This window comes from Hypomesus transpacificus, unplaced genomic scaffold (genome assembly GCF_021917145.1).
Source record: "Hypomesus transpacificus isolate Combined female unplaced genomic scaffold, fHypTra1 scaffold_61, whole genome shotgun sequence".
Taxonomy (NCBI): Eukaryota; Metazoa; Chordata; class Actinopteri; order Osmeriformes; family Osmeridae; genus Hypomesus; species Hypomesus transpacificus.
Genome location: NW_025814034.1, coordinates 996,546 through 1,021,220, shown reverse-complemented (window position 1 = coordinate 1,021,220; position 24,675 = coordinate 996,546). Strand labels below are relative to the sequence as shown.

Below are 24,675 nucleotides of genomic sequence, written 5' to 3'. Positions count from 1 at the left end.
ACACCTCACACACACACCTCACACACCTCACACACAGGTACACACACACCTCACACACACACCTCACACACCTCACACACACACCTCACACACCTCACACACACACCTCACACAGGCACACACAGGTCCACACACACCTCACAAACACACCTCACACAGGCACACACAGGTCCACACACACCTCACAAACACACCTCACACAGGCACACACAGGTCCACACACACCTCACAAACACACCTCACACAGGCACACACAGGTCCACACACACCTCACAAACACACCTCACACAGGCACACACAGGTCCACACACACCTCACAAACACACCTCACACAGGCACACACAGGTCCACACACACCTCACACAGGCACACACAGGTCCACACACACCTCACACACAGGTACACACAGGTACACACACACCTCACAAACACACCTCACACAGGCACACACAGGTCCACACACACCTCACACACAGGTCCACACACACCTCACACACACACCTCACACAGGCACACACAGGTCCACACACACCTCACAAACACACCTCACACAGGCACACACAGGTCCACACACACCTCACAAACACACCTCACACAGGCACACACAGGTCCACACACACCTCACACAGGCACACACAGGCACACACAGGTCCACACACACCTCACACAGGCACACACAGGTCCACACACACCTCACACACAGGTACACACAGGTACACACACACCTCACAAACACACCTCACACAGGCACACACAGGTCCACACACACCTCACACACAGGTACACACAGGTACACACACACCTCACAAACACACCTCACACAGGCACACACAGGTCCACACACACCTCACACACAGGTACACACAGGTACACACAGGTACACACAGGTACACACAAACCTCACAAACACACCTCACACAGGCACACACAGGTCCACACACACCTCACACACAGGTACACACAGGTACACACACACCTCACACACCTCACACACACCTCCCCCTCACCATGTCTGGCTGTTCTCTCTCCAGGGTCTGCGTGGTGTTCCTAACAACTACCTCTCTAGAACCTGGTGGAATCCTGTGTTTAACTTCCTGGAGAAGAATGTTCTAGAAGCGGTTCCCTGCACGTTCTCCTGGCCCATCTCAATGCGCTCCCTCTGCCCTCACCCCCCCTGCCGACGCTACACCATGGTGCACAGCAGAGGAGAGGAGTGAGGAGAGGAGAGGAGGGGGAGGGGGAGATGAGGAGAGAGGAGATCCCTTCCACCCATCTCTCCCCCTCCTCAACCTCCTGCATCATCTCCTCTCTCCCTCTCTCCCAATAGGAGATAGTCATATCACTTTCCCCCTGCCCTGACAGACCAATGGAAAACTGCTTTACTACTTCCCCCCCCTTTCCCTTGATGGACCAATAGGAAACAGCCTTACATCCCCCCTTCCCTGATGGACCAATAGGAGACTGGGTTGTTGTTGACATCACAGACTGTTCCTGAAGCCGTACTCTCCAGCTGTTTATTAGTATTTAATTCCTTGTTGACTGTATTAACACTGTTCTTCGTTTTGATAATAAATCCCTTATTTCTACCCCTGTGATTGGTGGAGGGGCACTGAGAGGGGGAGAGGGGAGGGAGGAGGAGGAGGAGAGGGGGGAGGAGGAAGAAAAGAGAGAAGGAGTGAGAGATACTGGTTCTGTCCTCATTGCAGTCCATCCAGCCAAAGGGAAGAGGTGTGTGAGAGAGACAGAGGGGGGGGACAGAGACAGAGAGGTGTGTGAGAGAGACAGAGAGGGGGGAGAGAGAGACAGAGAGGGGGGAGAGAGAGACAGAAAGGGGGGAGAGAGAGACAGAGAGAGGGGGAGAGAGACAGAGAGAGGGGAGAGAGAGACAGAGAGAGGGGGGAGAGAGAGACAGAGAGGGGGAGAGAGAGACAGAGAGGGGGGAGAGAGAGACAGAGAGAGGGGGAGAGAGACAGAGAGAGGGGAGAGAGAGAGAGAGAGGGGGAGAGAGAGACAGAGAGAGGGGGAGAGAGAGACAGAGAGGGGGGAGAGAGAGACAGAGAGGGGGGGAGAGAGACAGAGAGGGGGGGGAGAGAGGGGGAGAGGGGGGAGAGAGGGGGAGAGAGGGGGAGAGGGGGGAGAGAGGGGGAGAGAGAGACAGAGAGGGGAGACAGAGACAGAGAGGGGGTAGAGAGAGACAGAGAGAGGGGCAGAGATAAAAAGAGAGAGAGAGAGAGAGGGGGAGAGAGAGACAGAGAGGGGAGACAGAGACAGAGAGGGGGGGAGAGAGAGACAGAGGGGGGGGGGGGGGGAGAGACAGAGAGAGGTGAGTTGGCGTCCTGTCTTGACAGTTGTGGTGTCTGTAGTAGTAGAACAGGCCCCTGGTGTCTGTAGTAGTAGTACAGGCCCCTAGTGTCTATGTATCTATCTAACTATAAGACAACTCAACTCCATGACAACCTGGAGACACTGGAGACAACATAACACAGAAGAGGGAGGGGGGAGAGATAAAAAGAGAGCGAGAGAGAGAGAGAGCAACGGAGGAGGGCTTTTTACTTGTGAGCTCTATGTTACTGTGTGCCCTATGTTACGTGGTCTCTCATCTTCACATTCGGACTAAAAGTTTCTGAATTATAATAAGTTACCATCCAGCCGCGGCGCTGCCCGTCACGCTCATGAACGCGTAACCTCCACCAATGAGAGGCTAGTGCGAAGGGAGCGGTTAATTTGTCATCGCGTGCAAGACAACTCTCCCAAACCCTACGTAACAACGATAGACATATTAAATGTATAGACGTGTCTTCTGTTCACCGGGTTTTGCAGCTTAATCATGGTTTGGTTTGGGAAGATAGCTCGACTCCACTTTGCTGCTCTCCGCTGCTGTCCGCCGCTCTACAGAACCGTGTCTCCGCTCCGCTCTACGGTAAATTCAGATTTTTTCTCAGATTTATTCTTTGTTTCTGTAGACTAATTTCATTTCCTGTCGTGCGGTTAGATTCATTGTCCACCACGCAGTTACGCACTTGTAAATCAAGTACATTCCTCTTAAACCCCAAACTGCACGCGGTAATTCCTTCCTCAAACTATTACATTTTTCCCCGAACTTCCATTTCCGCAATTTTGTTGGAGAAGACATGCGTCGCGCCAGAGGTGGAAGGCACACCGGGGAAGAGGGGACTAAGGTCTGGGCTGAAAGTTTTCGCTGGTTCTCTCGCGTCAAGGCGCCGTTATTGATTGACTGATTGATTAATGTGTTCCACGCGCGTGTCCCGGTATGTTAGGAGAACTGTGATATGTTACATGAAGAGAAGGATTAGTCCCGAGGAATGGAAGACATCCTGTTCGAGCTCGAGGGCTTCCATCCTCCCAGTCACAGGCTGTAGTACTACTTTACACTATTTCAGACTTTCTGAGTGCACGAGACACTACTAGTGGATATACTAATGTCTATAGTAGTACCATATAGACTTTCTGAGTGCACTAGACACTATTAGTGGATATACTAATGTCTATAGTAGTACCATATAGACTTTCTGAGTGCACTAGACACTACTAGTGGATATACTAATGTCTATAGTAGTACCATATAGACTTTCTGAGTGCACGAGACACTACTAGTGGATATACTAATGTCTATAGTAGTACCATATAGACTTTCTGAGTGCACTAGACACTATTAGTGGATATACTAATGTCTATAGTAGTACCATATAGTACTAATTTCTATAGTAGTACCATTTCAACATTGCTTAGAAAGAAGCGGCTGTTAAATGAACAAAATGCACAAGTGTGTAAGAGTGTGTGAGAATCTGGAACATGTGTGTGTCTCGGGTGTTTATCCATGTGTGTCTGTATGGTGTGTGTGGTGTGTGCGTCTGTGTGGTGTGTGTGTATCTGTGTGTGTATGGTGTGTGGGTCTCTATGGTGTGTGTGGTGTGTGTGTATCTGTGTGTGTATGGTGTGTGCGTCTGTATGGTGTGTGTGGTGTGTGTGTATCTGTGTGTGTATGGTGTGTGCGTCTGTATGGTGTGTGCGTCTGTATGGTGTGTGTGGTGTGTGTGTATCTGTGTGTGTATGGTGTGTGCGTCTGTATGGTGTGTGTGGTGTGTGTGTGTGTGTGTCCCAGGCCAGACTTTGGTGTTTGCAGGCGTCTCCCGTTCTGTACTACAGCACTCTACCTCCCTCTGCTGGTGAGAGTACTGCACCCAATACACCATACTCACATTTACACAACATATACACACCACGTCACAACACCACTAACCTGTCAAATACAAGGTGCTGTGTGTATCATCACTATGAACCACTACATACTGCATACATCAACTAAAACACACTGTGTCCTCGTATAGCCAATCATCACCTAGGCTGGGATCATTTCTCCACCCTCTCTTCATATATATATATATATATATATATCTCCTCTCCTCACATATGTCCATCCAGTACATCATGTTATTCCTTTATCAGACTCTTGTATCCAGAGTGCTGTACAGACAGTGCATATGGCAGCACAGCAGGAGTCAGCAGGATCACAAGTGTTCAGACTTCTGACTGTTTCCTGGTGGGTTGATGAACGGTGTAAAATAAGATGTTTCACCGTCTCCCCCAGACTTGAGAGTGGACTACAAACATGGCCGCCCCACCCTGTCCCTCCCCCTCCCCTCCCGTCAGGAGCGATGTCACTTCTTGCTCCGCCCGTTGCTAATGAGTGTTGATGACTTCCTGTCTGACATCCAGAAGGAAGATCCTGGAGTTACGACTGCTGCTGTCCTCACCTCTGGTACACACACACACCACACACACACAACCCCCACACACACACACATACCACCAAACACAATGTCAAATTGTCTCCCTCCCTCTCCAGAAGGAGGAAAGGTGTCCTCTTGCACCTCCATGGATACGGTGCTGAAACAGAACTTCCTGCTGCAGCTCAACAGCACCGTCTACACCGTCCACTCTGCTGGGGGAGGTAGGGGGGAGGGGGGGGGAGAGATAGTGAGTGATGGAGGGGAAAGAGAGTGACAGAGAGAGATGGATGGGATGAAGAAAGCAAGAGAGTAAGAGAAAGGTGTGTGTGACTTTGTTACTCTGAACCCCCTCCCCTCTCCCTTCCCCCTCTCTCCCCTCTCCCCCTCCCATCCCCCTCTCTCCCCTCCCCTCCCCCCCAGACAGCCATGAGCATGTGACCATGCCAGAGGACCTGAAGGAGTTGGTGTTGATGCTGCACTGTGCTCTCCAGCTGCCTGGTCACCAGCTCCACACACACAATCAGCTGCAGCAGCGCAGACACACACTTACACAGGAGCTGGCCCCTCTGGAGCAGGTACGCACACACACACCACACACACACACTTTCACAACAACCAGAGACTAACGGTGTGTGTGTGTGTGTCAGGTGCGGGCCCAGTTGGCGAGGGAAGCAGAGTCTCATGCATCGCGTGTTACGTGGGCGGGGCTTGCGTTCCTCTCTCTGCAGGGAGGATTCCTGGCCTACCTCACCTGGTGAGAGGAGGGAGGGAGGGAGGAGGGGGGGCCTACCTCACCTGGTGAGAGGAGGGAGGGAGGAGGGGGGCTTACCTCACCTGGTGGGAGGAGAGAGGGAGGGAGGAGGGGGGGCCTACCTCACCTGGTGAGAGGAGGGAGGGAGGGAGGAAGGGGGGGCCTACCTCACCTGGTGAGAGGAGGGAGGGAGGAGGGGGGGCCTACCTCACCTGGTGGGAGGAGGGAGGGAGGGAGGGAGGGAGGGAGGGAGGGAGGGAGGGAGGGAGGGAGGGAGGGAGGGAGGGAGGAGGGGGGCCTACCTCACCTGGAGGGAGGGAGGGAGGGAGGGAGGGAGGGAGGGAGGGAGGGAGGGAGGGAGGGAGGGAGGGAGGGAGGGAGGGAGGGAGGAGGGGGGCCTACCTCACCTGGTGGGACGAGGGAGGGAGGGACATTCGGACCAGACTGCTTCCACTCCACAGTGTTCGTGATCACTGGTGTGTGTTTAACCCTAACCTCTACACCCCAGGTGTGTTTAACCCTAACCTCTACACCCCAGGTGTGTTTAACCCTAACCTCTACACCCCAGGTGTGTTTAACCCTAACCTCTACACCCCAGGTGTGTTTAACCCTAACCTCTACACCCCAGGTGTGTTTAACCCTAACCTCTACACCCCAGGTGTGTTTAACCCTAACCTCTACACCCCAGGTGTGTTTAACCCTAACCTCTACACCCCAGGTGTGTTTAACCCTAACCTCTACACCCCAGGTGTGTTTAACCCTAACCTCTACACCCCAGGTTTGTGTTTGCATGGGACGTGATGGAGCCAGTCACCTACTTCCTCACCTACGCCACCAGCATGGGCTTCCTGGGGTACTACGTACTCACCAAGCAGGTGTGTGTGTTCACTACGTACTCACCAAGCAGGTGTGTGTGTTCACTACGTACTCACCAAGCAGGTGTGTGTGTTCACTACGTACTCACCAAGCAGGTGTGTGTGTGGATGCTTGGACTAGAATATTTACATTTGTATGTTTTTGTCTGTTTGTGTGTGTGTGCATCTGTGTGTTTGTGTGTGTGTGCATCTGTGTGTTTGTGTGTGTGTGCATCTGTGTGTTTGTGTGTGTGTGCATCTGTGTGTTTGTGTCAGGACCTGATTCATCCTGACGCTAAAGATCGTCAGTTTCTACACTTTTTCTACAAGAGGGCAGCAAAGAAGCACTTCAAAGTTCACCAGTACAACCTGCTGAGGAAGGAGCTGGCTATGGTATGACCCTTACACACACACATACACACACACACACACACTCCTAACACTAACTGTGTGTGTGTGTGTAGGTTGAGAGCGATCTGAAGCGTTTAAGAAATCCTCTTGAGCTGAAGATACCAGTGGACCAGATCCAGGCCCACAACTGAAGACACGCACACACACACACACACACATTTATTCATTTAGCAGATGCTTTTATCCAATGCAACTTTCAAGAGAGAGCTTTACAAAAAAGCACTTGCACGCACACACAACGCGCGCATGTCATATCTGGTCTGTTTTGATAAACTATACTACTTCCTGGATGTTGTTTTGCCTTCTCATCATTCAGAGAAACACACACACCACACACACAAAATAGAGACAAAACATAAGCCATCTCTTTATTGCATTCTTTAAGGCAACTGTTTATAAATTCAAATTCTGAGTACAATGTTGTCTTACAGACATACATGGACCATAGAGGTTCCTCACTGTCTCTCTCTCGCCCCTCCTCCCCCCTCCTCTAGAGGGCTCCCTGATGGCTCCTCCCCCCTCATGGCTCCTCCCCCTCATGGCTCCTCCCCCTCATGGCTCCTCCCCCCTCCTCTAGAGGTGTCTGGTGATGGCATCCCAGCCAGTGATCCCTCTTATCCACTCAAAGTAATGAGCCACCTGAGAGGAGAGGAGAGGGAGAGGGGGGTGAGAGAGGGAGGGAGAGAGAGGAGGGAGAGGGAGGGAGAGAGAGGAGAGAGAGGGGGGAGAGAGAGGGAGTTAGAGGAGAGAGAGGGGTGAGAGAGAGGGAGTTAGAGGAGAGAGAGCAGGGGAGGTGAGAGGGTTACCTGTGTGCCGAGATGAACACAAGGTAACTTCAGTAGATTTTTCTGGTATCTGTACTGTACTTCACTATTTACTTTCCAGACAACTTTTTACTTTACGAAAGTTTAAAAAAAATTTTTTGTAAAAAACGTTTTGAAAGGTTGAAAAAACATTTGCGAAAAAATGTTTCAAAGATTAACAAATATTTAGTGCTAGAGAGTGTGCAGAAATACTTACTGTACTTAAGTAGATCTTTCTGGTATCAGTACTTACTGTACTTTTCTCACTATTTACCTTTTGAAAGGTTGAAAAAATATAAAACTTTTTAGTGTTGTGTTGTGTGAAAAAAAGTTTCCCAAAAAATTTCCAAAAAGTTTTCACAAAGAATTCCCCACCAAATTAAAAAAATATATATTAAAGAAGAAATTAAAAAAACACTTATATGCAACTACTTTCACAGGCACGAGGCCCCCCAACTCTAAATCAAGTGGCACGTTAGAGACCCTGCGCCCACACACTCATATCTGTACCTGCAGAGTTCAGGGACCATTACCGTACAGAGGGAGAATTGTCATAGGGCCAGTGCCACTAGTCGTAAATTGGGAGAATCGTCGTTGTATTAGGAAAACACCTGTAATCTGAAACCCCAGGACAAGGGACCAATAATGTAAGGGTGCATAATGTATCTGTGACCAACTGTACTGTACCAATAGCAAAAGACGACACAAATAATAGGAAGAAAATACAGTATATAAGGGACTGTCCGGAGAAAATCGGGCAGTCTGCTCTTGGGAGCACGCTCACTTGGATACCTTTTTTACCCTGTGTTGGAATAAACTTTTGCATCAGACTCTGAGTTCCAGTGCGTCTGTTTTGGACGTAGTTTTTTTTTTCACTTGTATTATTATTCGAATAATTTTCAGTGTTTGGACTTAGCCTGATTTTTGACTGGTCAACACTTACAATAATTTTCAACCTTTGGACTTAGTTTATTTTTGACTTGTCCGGATTTAGGATTTTCTTCACTCCGAGACTTGGATTTATTTCACTATAACAGGGAACTTGAAAATTATCCACAACAACTCCAGAGAGGAGAGAGAGAGGGAGGGGAGAGTGTTACCTCTGTGCAGACTCCAGAGAGGAGAGAGGGAGGGGAGAGTGTTACCTCTGTGTAGACTCCAGAGAGGAGAGAGGGAGGGAGGGGAGAGTGTTACCTCTGTGTAGACTCCAGAGAGAGAGAGGGAGGGAGGGGAGTGTTACCTCTGTGTAGACTCCAGAGAGGGAGAGAGGGAGAGAGGGAGGGAGGGAGGGAGGGAGGGAGGGGAGATTGTTACCTCTGTGTAGACCCCAGGGTAGCCGACTGCTCCACACTTCTCCCCCCAGGAGACGATGCCCCACAGGTAGGACACTCCCAGAGGGTCCTCACACACCAGGGGGCCCCCGGAGTCCCCCTGACAGGAGTCCACGTTCCCATCCAGGTCCCCTGGGGGGGGGGCAGTTTAGTTATTCAGGAGGAGAGAGATGGAGAGGAGAGAAAGATGGGGGGAGGAAAGGAGAGAAGGAGGTAGAGGAGATATATTTACATGTAGTCATTTAGCAGACGCTCTTATCCAGAGTGACTTACAGTAAGTACAGGGACATTCCCCCGAGGCAAGTAGGGTGAAGTGCCTTGCCCAAGGACACAACGTCATTTGGCATGGCCAGGAATCGAACCAGCAACCTTCTGGTTACTAGCCCAATTCCCTAACCGCTCAGCCACCTGACTCCCCATGGGGTCAGAGATGGAGGGAGCGGAGGTAGAGAGAGGTAGAGGAGAGATGGAGGGAGAGGAGGTAGAGAGAGGTAAAGGAGAGATGGAGGGTAGAGAGGGGGTAGAGATCTCCTACCTGCACACATCATCCCAGGTTTGAAGCGATCCTTGTAGTATTTCTCACAGTCAGGAATCAGGGACACATTAGCCCACAGCAGCTCATTAGCTGAGTTTCCCTCTACACACACACACACACACACATTCACACACACACAGAACAGAAAATATAAACACAGTTGGGGAAAACAGACAGGTACATAGACAGACAGACAGACATGCAGACAGACATGCAGACAGACAGACAGACAGACATGCAGACAGACATGCAGACAGACATGTAGACATGCAGACAGACATGCAGACAGACAGACAGACATGCAGACAGACATGCAGACAGACAGACAGACAGACATGCAGACAGACAGACATGCAGACAGACATGCAGACAGACATGCAGACAGACAGGCAGACAGACAGACATGCAGACAGACAGGCAGACAGACATGCAGACAGACAGACAGACAGACAGACATGCAGACAGACAGACATGCAGACAGACATGCAGACATGCAGACATGCAGACAGACATGCAGACATGCAGACATGCAGACAGACAGACAGACAGACACCTTTGTCTCGGCCCCAGCCAGAGATGCTGCAGGTGTGGTTTGGCTGGAACAGCTGCTGGGTCCAGGGGACACACACAGCGCTCACCGCAGGGTTCTCGTCCAGACACCTCTCCTCAAACGGAAGCTTCTTCAGCTCTATCAGCGCTATGTCGTTCTCATAGGTCCCAGAGTCAAACCTTCACACACACATGTACACACACACACACACATGTACATACAGACACACACACACATGCACATACAGACACATGTACTTACAGACACACACACACACATGTACATACAGACACGGGCAGTAGGACAATAGAAATGTACCAGGTCCGGGATAATGTTAGATTACAGTCTGAGGGTTAGGGTCAGGGGTTAAGGGTCATTACTTGTAATGGATGTGGATCTCCTTGACAGGGTTAGGGTCAAGGTCAGGGGTTAAGGGTCAGGGGTTAAGGGTCATTACTTGTAGTGGATGTGGATCTCCTTGACAGGGTCAGGGGTTAAGGGTCAGGGGTTAAGGGTCAGGGGTTAAGGGTCAGGGGTTAAGGGTCAGGGGTTAAGGGTCATTACTTGTAGTGGATGTGGATCTCTTTGACAGGGTCAGGGGTTAAGGGTCATTACTTGTAGTGGATGTGGATCTCCTTGACAGGGTCAGGGGTTAAGGGTCAGGGGTTAAGGGTCATTACTTGTAGTGGATGTGGATTTCCTTGACAGGGTCAGGGGTTAAGGGTCATTACTTGTAGTGGATGTGGATCTCCTTGACAGGGACGATGTCTGTGGTTCCCTGAGGGGATCTCTTCTTCCACACAGAGAATTTCACCATGAAGTTATTGGGTCTAGGCCTGAGTACACACACACACACACAGACAGAATGAGGACACAGCACCCACACACACAGACAGAATGAGGACACAGCACCCATCCAGGTACACACACACACCTGACACAGTGAGCAGCAGTGAGGACCCAGCACCCTCCCAGGTATGCTCCTCCACAGTCCTCTTTGCCATTGTCCTGGATGGCCACCTGCCACTGGATTTGGGTCTGCAACACAGCAGAGGAGGGTGTGTGAGGGTGCGTGTGTGTGTGTGTATGTGTTTGTGAGTGTGTGTGAGAATGTGTGTGTGTTGCCTACTGGCTTGGCTGGGACTCCTCCCACGACCCGTTTGTGTCTGGTCCTGGAGTCCTCCTCCTGGGTCACCATCGTGAGGTTGGGCCGGCCGCACTGCAGGGTCATCAAGGTCCGCTTCGCAATCTGGATTTCTGATATATACACACACACACACACAAGATCAGTGCCAGGTATTCAGCTCATCATCTTCAGATACTCACCGTCCTTCAGGGATCAGTTGTTCAGAAGTGATCTGATCGGATTATGGCTTTTGGATTGGATAAAATCTTGAAAATGGGTTGTTCAAATAAAAATAAAAGGATTCTGAAATTGGATTAAATCACGTCATCCAATATTGGTTTTAATCTGGATCAAACCATCAATATGTGTTGTTAAAAACTTTTTTGTAGGATTGGGATACCTTTGATCCAAAAAATCAAGATCGGTCTGATCCCAGCAGAAGGGTGGATCCAGGGTGGATTTCAGAAACAAAATGTAAAAAACTTGAAATTGGTCAAATAAAACTATATTTGTATTACGTAATTCATAAATATTTATTAATATGTAAGAGCAGATGTACAGATTCTTCTGGCAGAAGAACAAATCACTCTCTCCCAACTTCAGCAAACCAAAGACTTGAGATCCGCCTCCTGAAAGGAGAGTTTCAAAAAGCTGGTCTCTCCACAACCAAAGACTAACTTTGAAAGTTACATTGTTCTTTAATTTAGTTATTTATTGGACATTTTGCCTTTTAGAGATTATGAAACATCTTGTATTTGTACAGAATGTATATTCTGTTTGTTTTCAATTGTTTGTGGGTCAGATGATGGCTCTGACTGTTTGGATTGTTTTATTAGATTTTATTCCGCGTCTTCAAATCTAAACACTTAAAAGTGACCCCATGCTGGCTATTGAACCTGTTCTTTACTTGGCTAGCCTACTACTATTGGCCTACATTCTTATACGTAGTCTAATTTACAACACTGGGAAACCAGATTTGGTCATCTTGAAAAGTTTGTATCGGGATCAGGGTGATCCAATCCAATGTTGCTTTGGAAACATTGGATTGGATGGATCCCAAAACATGGGATTTCAAAATCCAGATCATTCTGATCCAAATGAACAACTGGCCCCAAATACTCACCCTTCCTGGGAGATATGAACTTTTTTTCAACGACTGAAACACAGAAAACATCATGATTAGTGTTAGGGTTAGCAACAAAGTTTAGTGTGTTTAGTTAGTTTGTGGTGTTGGGTACCTGGTGTGTGTGTGTGTCAGTGTTGGGTACCTGGTTGGTGTGTGTGTCAGTGTTAGGTACCTGGTTGGTGTGTGTGTCAGTGTTAGGTACCTGGTTGGTGTGTGTGTCAGTGTTAGGTACCTGGTTGGTGTGTGTGTCAGTGTTAGGTACCTGGTGTGTGTGTGTGGCAGTGTTGGGTACCTGGTTGGTGTGTGTGTCAGTGTTGGGTACCTGGTTGGTGTGTGTGTCAGTGTTGGGTACCTGGTGTGTGTGTGTGTCAGACCCACCGCTGGTGTCCTGATGGGACTCGTCCGCTCCGTCCAGACAGTCCTGCACGCCGTCTGCCACTGCCTCCCTGGACACACACACACCTGACGGGCAGCGGAACGCATCGCCTCTGCACTCTGCTCAGTAGAGAGGAGGAGAGGGGAGGAGAGGGGATGAGGGGGTTTGAGGAGATGAGGGGATGAGTGGATGAGGAGATGAGGGGATGAGGAGAGCCAGGAGGACCTACGTTGGCAGCACATCTCATCGCTGAGGTCTCCACAGTCGTCCACCCCGTCACACGTCCTTTCTGTCTCAACACACTTCCTGTTCACACAGAGGAACCCTGCACACGCCTCCTCTGCAGGGGCCAATCAGGGACAGGGAACAGTTACAAACAACCAATAGGATTTGCTCATATTGGGGATCAGCGAGACGGTAGGAGACGAGGTCGAGACCTTTCGTCTGACTGTAGCAGGTCGCCGTGGCAACCTTGTCCCTGGGGCCGACAGTCTTCAGGCCGGAGAAGGAACACTCGGCGAGGGAGTTCTCGTAACCCTGGCAACGCACCCTGAGGCACTGGTCCGGCTTGTCGTCCATGGAGACGGAGTCATAACTCTCAGACCCTGCAAGATGAGCACCCCTACACACCACACACACCACACACACCACACACACACACCACAAACACACCACACACACTAGTGGGTACGCTTTACTAGTGTGTGTGTGTGTGTGGCGAGTGTGGTGTGTGTGGTGTGTGTGTGGTGTGTGCGTGTGTTGTGTGTGGTGTGTGCGTGTGTCCTTACAGCTGGTCCCCCCCCTGGTCTCTACAGATGACGTTGGCAGCAGCTGTGTTCCAGCCTTCCTCACACACCAGCAGGGCTCCAGAGCCAGGAAGGTCCAGTCCCACCAGGCCCTGCTGGCCCAGGGACGAGCTGAACACCTGGCTCTCTGGAGGGGGAGAGGCAGGTACTACAACTACCATAGCTGTCAAGTCATCAGGTACTACAACTACCACAGCTGTCATGTCATCAGGTACTACAACTACCATAGCTGTCAAGTCATCAGGTACTACAACTACCACAGCTGTGATGTCATCAGGTACTGCAACTACCACAGCTGTCATGTCATCAGGTACTACAACTACCATAGCTGTCAAGTCATCAGGTACTACAACTACCACAGCTGTCAAGTCATCAGGTACTACAACTACCACAGCTGTGATGTCATCAGGTACTGCAACTACCACAGCTGTCATGTCATCAGGTACTACAACTACCACAGCTGTGATGTCATCAGGTACTACAACTACCACAGCTGTCAAGTCATCAGGTACTACAACTACCACAGCTGTCAAGTCATCAGGTACTACAACTACCACAGCTGTCATGTCATCAGGTACTACAACTACCATAGCTGTCATGTCATCAGGTACTACAACTACCACAGCTGTGATGTCATCAGGTACTGCAACTACCACAGCTGTCATGTCATCAGGTACTACAACTACCATAGCTGTCATGTCATCAGGTACTGCAACTACCACAGCTGTCATGTCATCAGGTACTACAACTACCACAGCTGTCATGTCATCAGGTACTGCAACTACCACAGCTATGATGTCATCAGGTACTACAACTACCACAGCTGTGATGTCATCAGGTACTACAACTACCACAGCTGTGATGTCATCAGGTACTACAACTACCACAGCTGTCAAGTCATCAGGTACTACAACTACCACAGCTGTGATGTCATCAGGTACTACAACTACCATAGCTGTCATGTCATCAGGTACTACAACTACCACAGCTGTGATGTCATCAGGTACTGCAACTACCACAGCTGTCATGTCATCAGGTACTACAACTACCACAGCTGTCATGTCATCAGGTACTGCAACTACCACAGCTATGATGTCATCAGGTACTACAACTACCACAGCTGTGATGTCATCAGGTACTACAACTACCACACCTGTGATGTCATAATAGTATAACACTGCATATCATAACGTCACAGAACTGTGATGTTAGATGTGTGATGTCATAATCAATGATAAACAGAACTACAAATTAAAACCATGAAAATAGTTAGAACTATGAATATAGAATAGAACTATGACGTCACAATTAGCTACAACTGACAGAACTGTGATGTCATAATTGATTGTGTCTATTGAAGTGTGATGTATTAATCAGGGGGCGGTCTCACCGGTACACTTCTTTCCAAAGTGGGACATGAAGGGCTTCTTGCTGGTACAGGAGACTGCCATCACCTGGCAGTAAGAGGCATAGCGCCTCCCGTTCAGACCACACACAAACGCCTGCCCCTCCGATGGACACTGGTACGGTATCTTACACACACACCTGCAGGGCGGACAGGGGTGAGCTGGGGTTCACACACACACAGTCTTACACTCTCAATCTCACACACACACACTGTCTCACTGATACACACACTCAAACACATTCTGTCATCCCCTATACACTCTCTCTCTCTCTCTCTCTCTCTCTCTCTCTCTCTTTGTCTCTCTCTCTCTCTCTTTGTCTCACTCTCTCTCTCTTTGTCTCTCTCTCTCTTTGTCTCTCTCTCTCTCTCTGTCTCTCTCTCTCTCTCTCTCTCTCTCAGCCCTGTTCCTCACATGCCCCTCAGGCAGCGTTCCCATGGTGGGCAGAGGGTGTGGCTGCAGGTGTGTCGGGTCAGGTTCCTGCCCAGGCACAGGGGGGGGCCCACCACGCTGTCCTGGCGGGGCAGGGAGGCCTGGGTGGGGGCCTGGGTGGGGACCTGGGTGGGAACCTCCCGTGGGGGAAGGTTCGGGACCCTGCTCTGCTCCTGGGTGGCAGGCTGCTGTAGGGTCATAGGTCACACATTACACTTTTATAGACTGAATATGTTTGTGCTGACTGTGTGTGTGGGGGGGATAGTGTGTGTTTATTGATAGTAGTGTGTGTGTGTGTGTGGTACAACTCACCGAGGCGGTGTGTGTGAGCAGGAGAGCCAGTATCAGCACAAGTGTCTCATGTATCCATGACGACCTCATGATGTCTCCTCGCAATACGTCCTCTCTGCTGGACCACCAGTTACACACTGTTCTCTCTGCTGGACCACCAGTTACACACTGTTCTCTCTGCTGGACCACCAGTTACACACTGTTCTCTCTGCTGGACCACCAGTTACACACTGTTCTCTCTGCTGGACCACCAGTTACACACTACTCTCTCTCTCTGCTGGACCACCAGTTACACACTGTTCTCTCTGCTGGACCACCAGTTACACACTGTTCTCTCTGCTGGACCACCAGTTACACACTGCTCTCTCTGCTCTCTGCTCTCACCTCTCTCTTCTCCCCCTTTTTCTCTGCTCTTTCTGCTCTCTTCTCCCCCTGCTCTCTTCTCCTCCTGTGTCTCTTCTCTCACTCTCTACTTCTCTTAGTTGTCTCTCTGGTCTCTCTGCTCTCTCTGGTCGTCCTCTCCTTTGTGTCCCCTACAGACCAGGTCTCTTGTTAATCAGTAGCTGCTTGTGTCTACAGTGTCTGCTCTCTCACCTGCAGTTTATCGACATCACTGCTCCTGCTGCCAGTAAGTCAGCAGAGGACTTTCATCACAAGCAAATACACCGACCATCTGTGTGTGTGTGTGTTATTGTGTATGGTAAAGTGTGTGTGTGTGAGAAATTGTGTGTGAAATTGTGTGTGCAATTGTGTGTGTTAGTGTGATAGGATGGTGCAACATCTGAATGGAATTTAACTAAAGCAGACTGAAGGAGTCTAATGCAAAAATACATATTTACGTATTACGTATACGTATATACATAGCCTACATATATGCATATAAATGCATAAATATATATTCAGAAAATGTATGTATTCAGAAACACAGAGTAGTGTGGCCAGTCTACAGGTACGTATGGGTTTGTGTATTCAGAGCAAGAAACAGACGTATTTATCTCATGTGTTTATTGCTATCGCCAGTCACACCGAGAGAACACATTGAGTCCTGTATAGAGACAATATATAGTTAGAGAACACATCGAGTCCTGTATACAGACTTTATATAGTTAGAGCCCATGGATGACAGCTTCCTCTGTAGCGTCTAAACGAGCAGTCACAAACACTGGTCATCCATCACATACACGCCTGCCTCCTCATCCTCGCTGCTGGTTTATGGTTTTGTGCGTTTGATCTAACTCTAACTGGATGGAGATATAGAACACCTTTATTATTACTATAATTAGATGCAGTGAATGTCCTGCAAATAATGTATCTCCATTCAGCTAGCTAGGTGTCGACGGTAGTTAGCTTGTAGTTCCTATGGCTTAACCCCTTAACAAGTACACACCTTCATTAAAGCTGACTGTTCTACAAGCTGGTTCCAGAACTCTTCACTTTTCTACAAGTGGGTCTTAAACGTATTGTGACTGACAGAAGGAAGGAGAGCAGTGTTCTCAGATAAATATAGGCTATGTGTGTGTTTAGACTCTGGACAAGGGGGGAGTTACCCCAGTCCTGGTGATTGCACAACCCACATCTCAGCTCAAGACAAGATACACACACCCACGCATGTAACACACACACACACGTAACACACACACAGAGCAAGGCAACTGGTTGGTTTCTGCATGGAGTGTATATTACCCCTTTGTACAGCTGGGTTCATCTACTCTGACTTTGCTGCTTCACTAACACGTCCTGGAGGCTGGAGGTACCGTGCACACACACACACACACACACACACACACACACACACACACACACCATCACTCACCCTTGACACACACATTCACACACACGTACTTACACTCACACTCCCATACATAGGCTACATACACAAGCACACGTACAAACATTTACAAGCACACATTATTGCATTGTCATTTTGAGCTCTCTAACCATGAAGCAATGAAGGCCTAACTAGGCCACAGGCAGTATGTACATTAACATGTAACCTATGATTGGTCCAAAAGAAGATAGACTGCCGTTGCCAGGTTGGATTGTATAACCCTCTACCTGGGACCTGTAGTGTTGAGGAGACAGACTGTGGTGAGAACAGCCACCAGGGTCAAGTGCCATGCTGCCTCTACACCAGCAGGGGATGCTATGGAGTACCGTCAGACAGAACAGGCCATTACGTTAAAAACGGTCTCATTCATAACAACACACACATCACCTGCTCCTCTGGGCCTAGACAAACACCAAGGAGTGTGGTTGCCAGGTTTGGTGTGTAACCCTCTGCCATAGACCCAGGGGCAGAGTGACCTAGACAAACGTCAGGGAGAGTGAAGGACAGGTGTTGGTTACGGAGAATGTATTGCTTATATATCAGTGGTTCAGTAAATGCTGACGATTGGATGCTGCACATATGGTAGCAAGAGAGTGTCTGGTGTGTGTGTGCATGTGTTTAAGTGTCTAAGCCACTGTTGGTGACAAGGCTGAGTATTCAGTGTTTGATACCAAAGGCTAAAATACACCAGAGGCTTCATGTTGTTTGTGGAGGTCTTCTTCTGTGGTAAACCTCCCCATGGGTTTTATGAATAGAAGTCTTCTTCTGCAGTAACGTCCACAGGTTTTGTATGAATACAGGTCTTCTTCTGTGGTAGCCTTCAATGGTTTATATGGGAATGAGGTTTTCTTCTGTGGTAGCCTGTAGTGGTTGTGTATGAGTCCAGGTCTTGTTCTGTGGTGCTGTGGTGGATCTCAGGGGGTGCTGATGGGAGATCCTTTGAGGCTGTTGAGGGCAGCGTGGATCCGGAAGTGCAGGCGTGACTCCATGGAGTAATCCTTGTAGTTGAGCCTGGGAACACACACACACACACCAGACATACACACGCACCTAGATTACTTAAAATACACCTTCCAGGGTGCTAGGTATGTGTCCCAGTCCTGTGTGTGTGTGTGTGTGGCGTACTTAGCGTTCTCGATGAAGCGCTGGGCTTTGGGGAAGTCTCCCTGCAGCTTGTAGAGCAGACCCAGCTCATACAGGGAGAAGGGCACCAGGTAGTGATCATACCTGATGCGACGCTCACTGCAGGACAGAGCACGCTCAGTACTGTCGTCTGAGTGTGTGTGTGCGCGTCTGGTGTGAGTGTGTGTGTGTGAGTGAGTGTGTGTCTAGTGTGGTGTGTGTGTGTGTGAGTGAGTGTCTGGTGTGGTGTGTGTGTGTGTGTGTGAGTGAGTGTGTGAGTGAGTGTGTGTCTGGTGTGTGTGAGTGAGTGTGTGTCTGGTGTGTGTGAGTGAGTGTGTGTCTGGTGTGGTGTGTGTGTGTGAGTGAGTGTGTGTCTGGTGTGGTGTGTGTGTGTGTGAGTTACCTGGAGAGCACCTGAGTGAAGCAGAGCTCGGCCTGCAGCAGTCTGCCCAGGTGTTTAAGACACAGCCCCTTCAGCATCTGCAGCAGACACTGGTCATCTGGGAGGTACTCTGAAGGACCTGGGGGGGGGGGGGCATGTGTGTGTGTGTGAGAGAGTATGGTATGTGATGTGTACGTGGTGTGTACATGGTGTTGTCCTGTGTGTGTGTGTGTGTGTGGGTGTGTACATACTAGGGTCATCTTGTAGCTGTTGCTCGGCCGTTTCTATGGTGATGAGAAAACTCTCTGAGGCATCAGCTCTCTTCCCCAAGATGGAGAAACCATTCCACACATACATCATCTCCTACACACACACACACACACACGCACACGCACACGCACACGCACACACACAGTTAGTAGGGAACTAACTGTCTAGGATTTTTTAGTAGTGAGTACAGTAACAGCCTTAAATTAACTGACAACATAAGTTATATGACTTACTTCTCAAGGACGCACACACGCAATCTCAACTGCGCTCTGAAGCACGTGTCCGTGCTATCCTCCGATACGCTTTCTAACAATCACTGCTGATAGACTCCCTAAAATGTTGTACAGCCCTATTTCTGATACCATGGCGGGCCGCACACTGGTGTGTGTGTGTGTGTCATGTTGTTTAATGTTAACTTGTTTAACTACATGCTCTTATGGTTCTTCCCTTTGGCACTTATTTTGGTTGTTCACAATGTGTGCTTCATATTTTGGCAACTCGCAATGTTTTTGTTATGATCAGTGACCTTTGCACTTTGTAAAGCTCTCTCTTGGAAGTCGCTTTGGATAAAAGCGTCTGCTAAATGAATACATGTAAATGTGTGTGTGACTGTGTGTGTGTGTGTGTGTGTTAGTCTCACCAGTGCTGGCACCACCAGTTTGACAGGGCTCGAGGAGTTGTAGCGGCGGGACTTCCTGATAGCAAACTTCTCAGTGGGGATGGACTTCCCAGCTAGCCGCTGTTTCAGACCCTCCACCTGTCTGCACACACAATATGCACTCACTGTTATGGAGGAGTAGGAGTTATAATACAAGGTTATAAAGAGTAATATGAAGGATTTGGTGTTATAAGGTGTTATGAGCATTAACAAGTTGTTATAAGATGTAATGGGGTGTTATAAGCAGTAATAGGGTGTTATAAGCAGTAATATGGTGTTATAAGCAGTAATAGGGTGTTATAAGCAGTAAAAGGGTGTTATAAGCAGTAATAGGGTGTTATAAGCAGTAATGTGGTGTTATAAGCAGTAATAAGGGGTTTCCTAACCTGAAGAGTTCCACAACATTCTCTCCAGTCTTCTGTACCTCCTCTTCAGGAAGCATGCTGAGGATAGCAGCTTTCTGGTACATGTAGATAGCCTACACACACACACACACACAGTGGATAAATGCTTGACAGTGAGTGTATTTGTGTGTGTGCATGTGTGCGTGCGTACCTTGGACCAGCGGCTCTCCTTGCAAAGCAGGTCAACGTAGCGGTAGGCCTCCAGCCAGTCCTGCTGGTAGGAGTAGGCCCACATCAGCTCCCAGTAGCACAGGTGGTGGATCTGCCTCCACTGCTGCTGGGACTGGATGCACTCCTGCAGCTTGGCCTGTCCCTGGGGCACACAGGGTTACACAGGGTTACACTGGGTTACACAGAGTTACACAGAGTTACACTGGGTTACACAGGGTTACACAGGGTTACACTGGGGCACAGGGTTACACTGGGTTACAAGGGTTGGAGAGGGGTTATGGAGGGTTAAAGGGGTTTATACTGGGTTATAGGGGGGTTATGGAGTGTTAGAGAGGGTTATAAAGGGGGAAGAGGGGGGTTATGGAGGGTTAGAGAGGGTTATAAAGGGGGGAAGAGGGGGGTTATGGAGGGTTAGAGAGGGTTATAAAGGGGGGAAGAGGGGGGTTATGGAGGGTTAGAGAGGGTTATAAAGGGGGGAAGAGGGGGGTTATGGAGGGTTAGAGAGGGTTATAAAGGGGGGAAGAGTGGGTTATGGAGGGTTAGAGAGGGTTATAAAGGGGGGAAGAGGGGGGTTATGGAGGGTTATAAAGGGGGGAAGAGGGGGGTTATGGAGGGTTATAAAGGGGGGAAGAGGGGGACCCACCTTTTCAAAGTTCCCCCTGAGCACAGCGATGCGAGCAGAGTAGAACAGGATGATCGAACCCTGGAGGAGACACACACGTCACAACACATGGTGTGTGTGTGGGGTGTGTGTGTTTGTGTGTGTGTGTGTGGGGACTCACGTTAGGATACCTATCCAGGTATGGCTCCAGCAGAGCCTCAGCCTCCACTAAGTTCCCTTCTCCTGACCCTGAAACACACCGTCACACAGGGTTAGGTGTGTGTGTGTGTAGGGTTAGAGGTGTGTGTGTGTGTAGGGTTAGGTGTGTGTGTGTAGGGTTAGGTGTGTATGTGTAGGGTTAGGTGTGTGTGTGTGTAGTGTTAGGTGTGTGTGTAGTGTTAGGTGTGTGTGTGTGTGTAGGGTTAGAGGTGTGTGTGTAGGGTTAGGTGTGTGTGTGTAGGGTTAGGTGTGAATGTGTAGTGTTAGGTGTGTGTGTGTGTAGTGTTAGGTGTGTGTGTAGTGTTAGGTGTGTGTGTAGTGTTAGGTGTGTGTGTGTAGGGTTAGGTGTGTGTGTAGTGTTAGGTGTGTGTGTGTGTAGGGTTAGGTGTGTGTGTGTAGGGTTAGGTGTGTGTGTAGGGTTAGGTGTGTGTGTAGTGTTTGGTGTGTTTGTGTAGGGTTAGGTGTGTGTGTGTAGGGCTAGGTGTGTGTGTGTAGTGTTAGGTGTGTGTGTGTGTACCCAGAATGAGGGTGACGTAGGTGTGGTAGAACAGCAGGGTGAGAACACAGAGGATGGCTCTCAGACTGTGGCTGTTTGCTCCTTCAGACAGCTGGGCCAGGCCGAAGCTCTACGACACACACACACACACACACACACTGTCAAGAGAGAGAGAGAGAGAGAGAGAGAGAGAGAGAGAGAGAGAGAGAGGGGGGGAGAGAGAGGGAAGAGAGACAGAGAGAGGGGGGAGAGAGATATAGACAGAGAGTCAGAGAGAGGGGGGAGAGAGAGGGAAGAGAGACAGAGAGAGGGGGAGAGAGATATAGACAGAGAGTCAGAGAGAGGGGGGAGAGAGATATAGACAGAGAGTAGGGACTGACTCTGTTTCCAGAGAAGCCGATGAACTCCAGCAACCGGAGAATCCTCTGAGGAAGAAGAGACAACATCTGAGAGAGGAGAGGGGGGAGGAGAGGGGGAGGAGAGGGGGGAGGAGAGGGGGGAGGAGAGGGGGGAGGAGAGGGGGGAGGAGAGGGGGGAGAGAGAGAGGGGAGAGGAGAGGGGAGAGGAGAGGGGAGAGGAGAGGGGGGGAGGAGAGGGGAGAGGAGAGGGGAGAGGAGAGGGGGGAGGAGAGGGGGGAGGAGAGGGGGAGGAGAGGGGGAGGAGAGGGGGGGAGGAGAGGGGAGAGGAGAGGGGGGAGGAGAGGGGGAGGAGTGGGGAGAGGAGAGGGGGGAGGAGAGGGGAGAGGACAGGGGAGAGGAGAGGGGGAGGAGAGGGGGAGGAGAGGGGGAGGAGAGGGGGAGGAGAGGGGGAGGAGAGGGGAGAGGAGAGGGGAGAGGAGAGGGGGGAGGAGAGGAAAGCAGTAAAAAAAAATTACAAACATTTTATCAATCAATATTATGCACAAGTATCTTTGACTCAAACACACCCTTACCAAAACACACATACACACTCACAAGATTGAAAGATCCGATGCCCAGTTTGACTCCACCCTCAAACTGTGTGAACGAATCAGTGTTGGCTCCCAGCTCCTGACTGGCCGCAAGGTAGTTCTGACACTCCCTGCCGGACAGACAGGAAATTACATCACAAACTGGGGTTAAACAGGAAGTGAAGTCATAGAGATAATCTGTCAGTACGACCAAGGTTTAGAAAAACAAGCCGGAGTGTGTGTGAGCGTGGGTGTTTGTGCGTGTGTGTTCGTGTGTGGGTGTGTGTGTGTGTGTTGTTACTTGTAAATCTGGTAGCTGGTCCGGACCTTTAGCCCTCCTTTGATGAAACTGATCATGTTTTCATCCTGAGAGAGAGAGGGGGGGGGGAAAAGGGAGAGAGAGAGAGAGGGGGGGAGAAGGAAGGGAGAGAGAGAGAGGGGGGGGAGGGAGAGAGAGAGAGAGGGGGGGAGGGAGAGAGAGAGGGGGGGGGGACAAGGGAGGGAGAGAAAGGGGGGGGAGAAGGGAGAGAGAGAGGGGGGGGGAGGGAGGGAGAGAGAGGGGGGGAGAAGGGAGGGAGAGAGGGGGGGGAGAAGGGAGGGAGGGAGAGAGGGGGGGGAGAAGGGAGGGAGAGAGAGGGGGGGGAGAAGGGAGGGAGAGAGAACGTGAGAGAGCAAAATTGAGAGACAGAGAGAGAAATACAAAGAAAGGGGAGAGAGAAAGAGAGAGAGAGAGAGAGAGAGGAGGAAAGAGAGGAGAGAGAGAGAGAGAGAAAGAGAGAGAGAGAGAGAGAGAGAGAGAGAGAGAGAGAGAGGAGGAAAGAGAGGAGAGAGAGAGGGGTAGACAGAGACAGAGAGAGGAGGAAAGAGAGGAGAGAGAGAGGGGTCGACAGAAACAGAGAGAGAGGGGTAGAGAAGCAAACGGTAGGAGCATTGCAGAGAGTAAAAAGCTGACTAGTGTGATGTCACTTCCTGTTTGTGACGTAATTTCCTCTCACCTGTATGAATGTGAGCGTAGCTTTCTGCAGAAGGCACTCAGCATAGCAGATCTCAGCATGCATCTCCTCTGAACACACACACCACACACACACACACACAGAAGTTAGACTTAAGGCACAGTAAGGCATTGACGTCAAGGCACATGGTAAGGTAACCTAGATAACCACACACACCTTCTCTCAGGCTGTTGCTGGACTGTTTGCTCACCAGGTTGGATAAAGACTCCACCATAGAATTCTTCTTCCTGAACCTGGAGACACACACGCACACACACGCACAGACAGGCACACGCACAGACAGGCACAGACAGGCACAGACAGGCACAGACAGGCACAGACACGCACAGACAGGCACAGACAGGCAAAGACAGGCACAGACAGGCACAGACAGGCACAGACACGCACACAGAATGATTACAAGGTGTTGCTCTATTCATAAACAAACACACCCATTTACACACACACATGTACCTCTGGCAGGTTTGCAAGGCCTCTTTGATGGTTGCCATGGCAGCCTGGATGTCTCTGTGCTCGAAGGTCATAGCAGCCTGCATGACCAGTATGCTGCTGTACCCCAGAGCATGGTACATGCTGTCCTTCCACCTGCACACACACACACATTCTCAGATGTTATTGACACACACACACGTGCAGTCCTACCAGGGTCACACATACACATCATACAAACACACACCATACACACACATTCTCAGATTTTATTGACACTTACACACACGTGTAGTCCTACCAGGGTCACACATACACATCATACACACCCACACCATACACACACATTCTCCGATGTTATTGACACACACACGTGCAGTCCTACCAGGGTCACACATACACATCATACACACCCACACCATACACACACATTCTCCGATGTTATTGACACACACATGTGCAGTCCTACCAGGGTCACACATACACATCATACAAACACACACCATACACCATACACACACATTCTCCGATGTTATTGACACACACACGTGCAGTCCTACCAGGGTCACACATACACATCATACACACCCACACCACACACACAC

At 49.8% G+C, this 24,675-nt stretch overlaps 3 protein-coding genes across 5 annotated transcripts in view; 1 reads left to right on the top strand and 2 right to left on the bottom strand.

Moving 5' to 3' along the window:
* Positions 1-2,334: 2,334 nt before the first annotated feature.
* LOC124465861 (calcium uniporter regulatory subunit MCUb, mitochondrial-like) lies at positions 2,335-7,057 on the top strand. Of its 2 annotated transcripts, none has more exons than XM_047017491.1 (9): positions 2,335-2,920; positions 4,124-4,187; positions 4,610-4,780; positions 4,868-4,972; positions 5,172-5,326; positions 5,399-5,505; positions 6,281-6,377; positions 6,633-6,749; positions 6,821-7,057. In XM_047017491.1, exons 1-9 carry the CDS (start codon positions 2,828-2,830, stop codon positions 6,896-6,898), a joined length of 987 nt encoding a protein of 328 aa, XP_046873447.1. In that variant the 5' UTR covers positions 2,335-2,827; the 3' UTR covers positions 6,899-7,057. The 2 variants fall into 2 exon arrangements, with proteins under 2 accessions (XP_046873447.1, XP_046873448.1); XM_047017492.1 differs by lacking the exon at positions 2,335-2,920 and adding an exon at positions 2,927-3,179.
* A 235-nt stretch (positions 7,058-7,292) lies between these two features.
* Positions 7,293-15,975, bottom strand: cfi (complement factor I). Of its 2 annotated transcripts, XM_047017488.1 has the most exons (16): positions 15,711-15,764; positions 15,571-15,679; positions 15,241-15,446; positions 14,811-14,965; positions 13,403-13,547; positions 13,052-13,236; positions 12,844-12,954; positions 12,617-12,733; positions 12,236-12,268; positions 11,116-11,243; positions 10,921-11,024; positions 10,718-10,822; positions 9,990-10,165; positions 9,437-9,538; positions 8,885-9,033; positions 7,293-7,406 (listed from the first exon to the last, which is right to left on the bottom strand). In XM_047017488.1, exons 2-16 carry the CDS (start codon positions 15,637-15,639, stop codon positions 7,341-7,343), a joined length of 1,851 nt encoding a protein of 616 aa, XP_046873444.1. In that variant the 5' UTR covers positions 15,640-15,679; positions 15,711-15,764; the 3' UTR covers positions 7,293-7,340. The 2 variants fall into 2 exon arrangements, with proteins under 2 accessions (XP_046873444.1, XP_046873443.1); XM_047017487.1 differs by having other exon boundaries at positions 15,241-15,443; positions 15,571-15,975.
* A 562-nt stretch (positions 15,976-16,537) lies between these two features.
* LOC124465860 (tetratricopeptide repeat protein 39B) overlaps positions 16,538-24,675 on the bottom strand; it is an 11,509-nt gene continuing 3,371 nt past the window's right edge. The window contains exons 4-19 of the mRNA XM_047017489.1: positions 24,095-24,226; positions 23,798-23,874; positions 23,624-23,691; positions 22,930-22,994; positions 22,654-22,759; positions 22,081-22,146; positions 21,722-21,830; positions 21,167-21,234; positions 21,028-21,087; positions 20,365-20,526; positions 20,196-20,287; positions 19,792-19,912; positions 19,133-19,244; positions 18,903-19,020; positions 18,503-18,619; positions 16,538-18,388 (exon numbers count right to left, since the gene is read on the bottom strand). Of these exons, the coding sequence (XP_046873445.1) occupies positions 18,292-18,388; positions 18,503-18,619; positions 18,903-19,020; positions 19,133-19,244; positions 19,792-19,912; positions 20,196-20,287; positions 20,365-20,526; positions 21,028-21,087; positions 21,167-21,234; positions 21,722-21,830; positions 22,081-22,146; positions 22,654-22,759; positions 22,930-22,994; positions 23,624-23,691; positions 23,798-23,874; positions 24,095-24,226 (1,570 nt within the window). The 3' untranslated portion in view covers positions 16,538-18,291. The remainder of the gene's footprint in view (positions 18,389-18,502; positions 18,620-18,902; positions 19,021-19,132; positions 19,245-19,791; positions 19,913-20,195; positions 20,288-20,364; positions 20,527-21,027; positions 21,088-21,166; positions 21,235-21,721; positions 21,831-22,080; positions 22,147-22,653; positions 22,760-22,929; positions 22,995-23,623; positions 23,692-23,797; positions 23,875-24,094; positions 24,227-24,675) is intronic.

Bases quoted from the DNA above. Each gene is read 5' to 3' on its own strand.
- cfi (XM_047017488.1), bottom strand. From the start codon at position 15,639: ATGAGGTCGTCATGGATACATGAGACACTTGTGCTGATACTGGCTCTC. The intron at 12,269-12,616 runs GTGGGTCTGACA...TCTGTGTTTCAG, and splicing joins GTCCCATCAGGACACCAGCG to TCGTTGAAAAAAAGTTCATA. The intron at 10,166-10,717 runs GTAATGACCCTT...GTGTGTGTGAAG, and splicing joins GAGATCCACATCCACTACAA to GTTTGACTCTGGGACCTATG.
- LOC124465861 (XM_047017491.1), top strand. From the start codon at position 2,828: ATGGTTTGGTTTGGGAAGATAGCTCGACTCCACTTTGCTGCTCTCCGC. The intron at 4,781-4,867 runs GTACACACACAC...CTCCCTCTCCAG, and splicing joins TGCTGCTGTCCTCACCTCTG to AAGGAGGAAAGGTGTCCTCT. The intron at 6,750-6,820 runs GTATGACCCTTA...GTGTGTGTGTAG, and splicing joins TGAGGAAGGAGCTGGCTATG to GTTGAGAGCGATCTGAAGCG.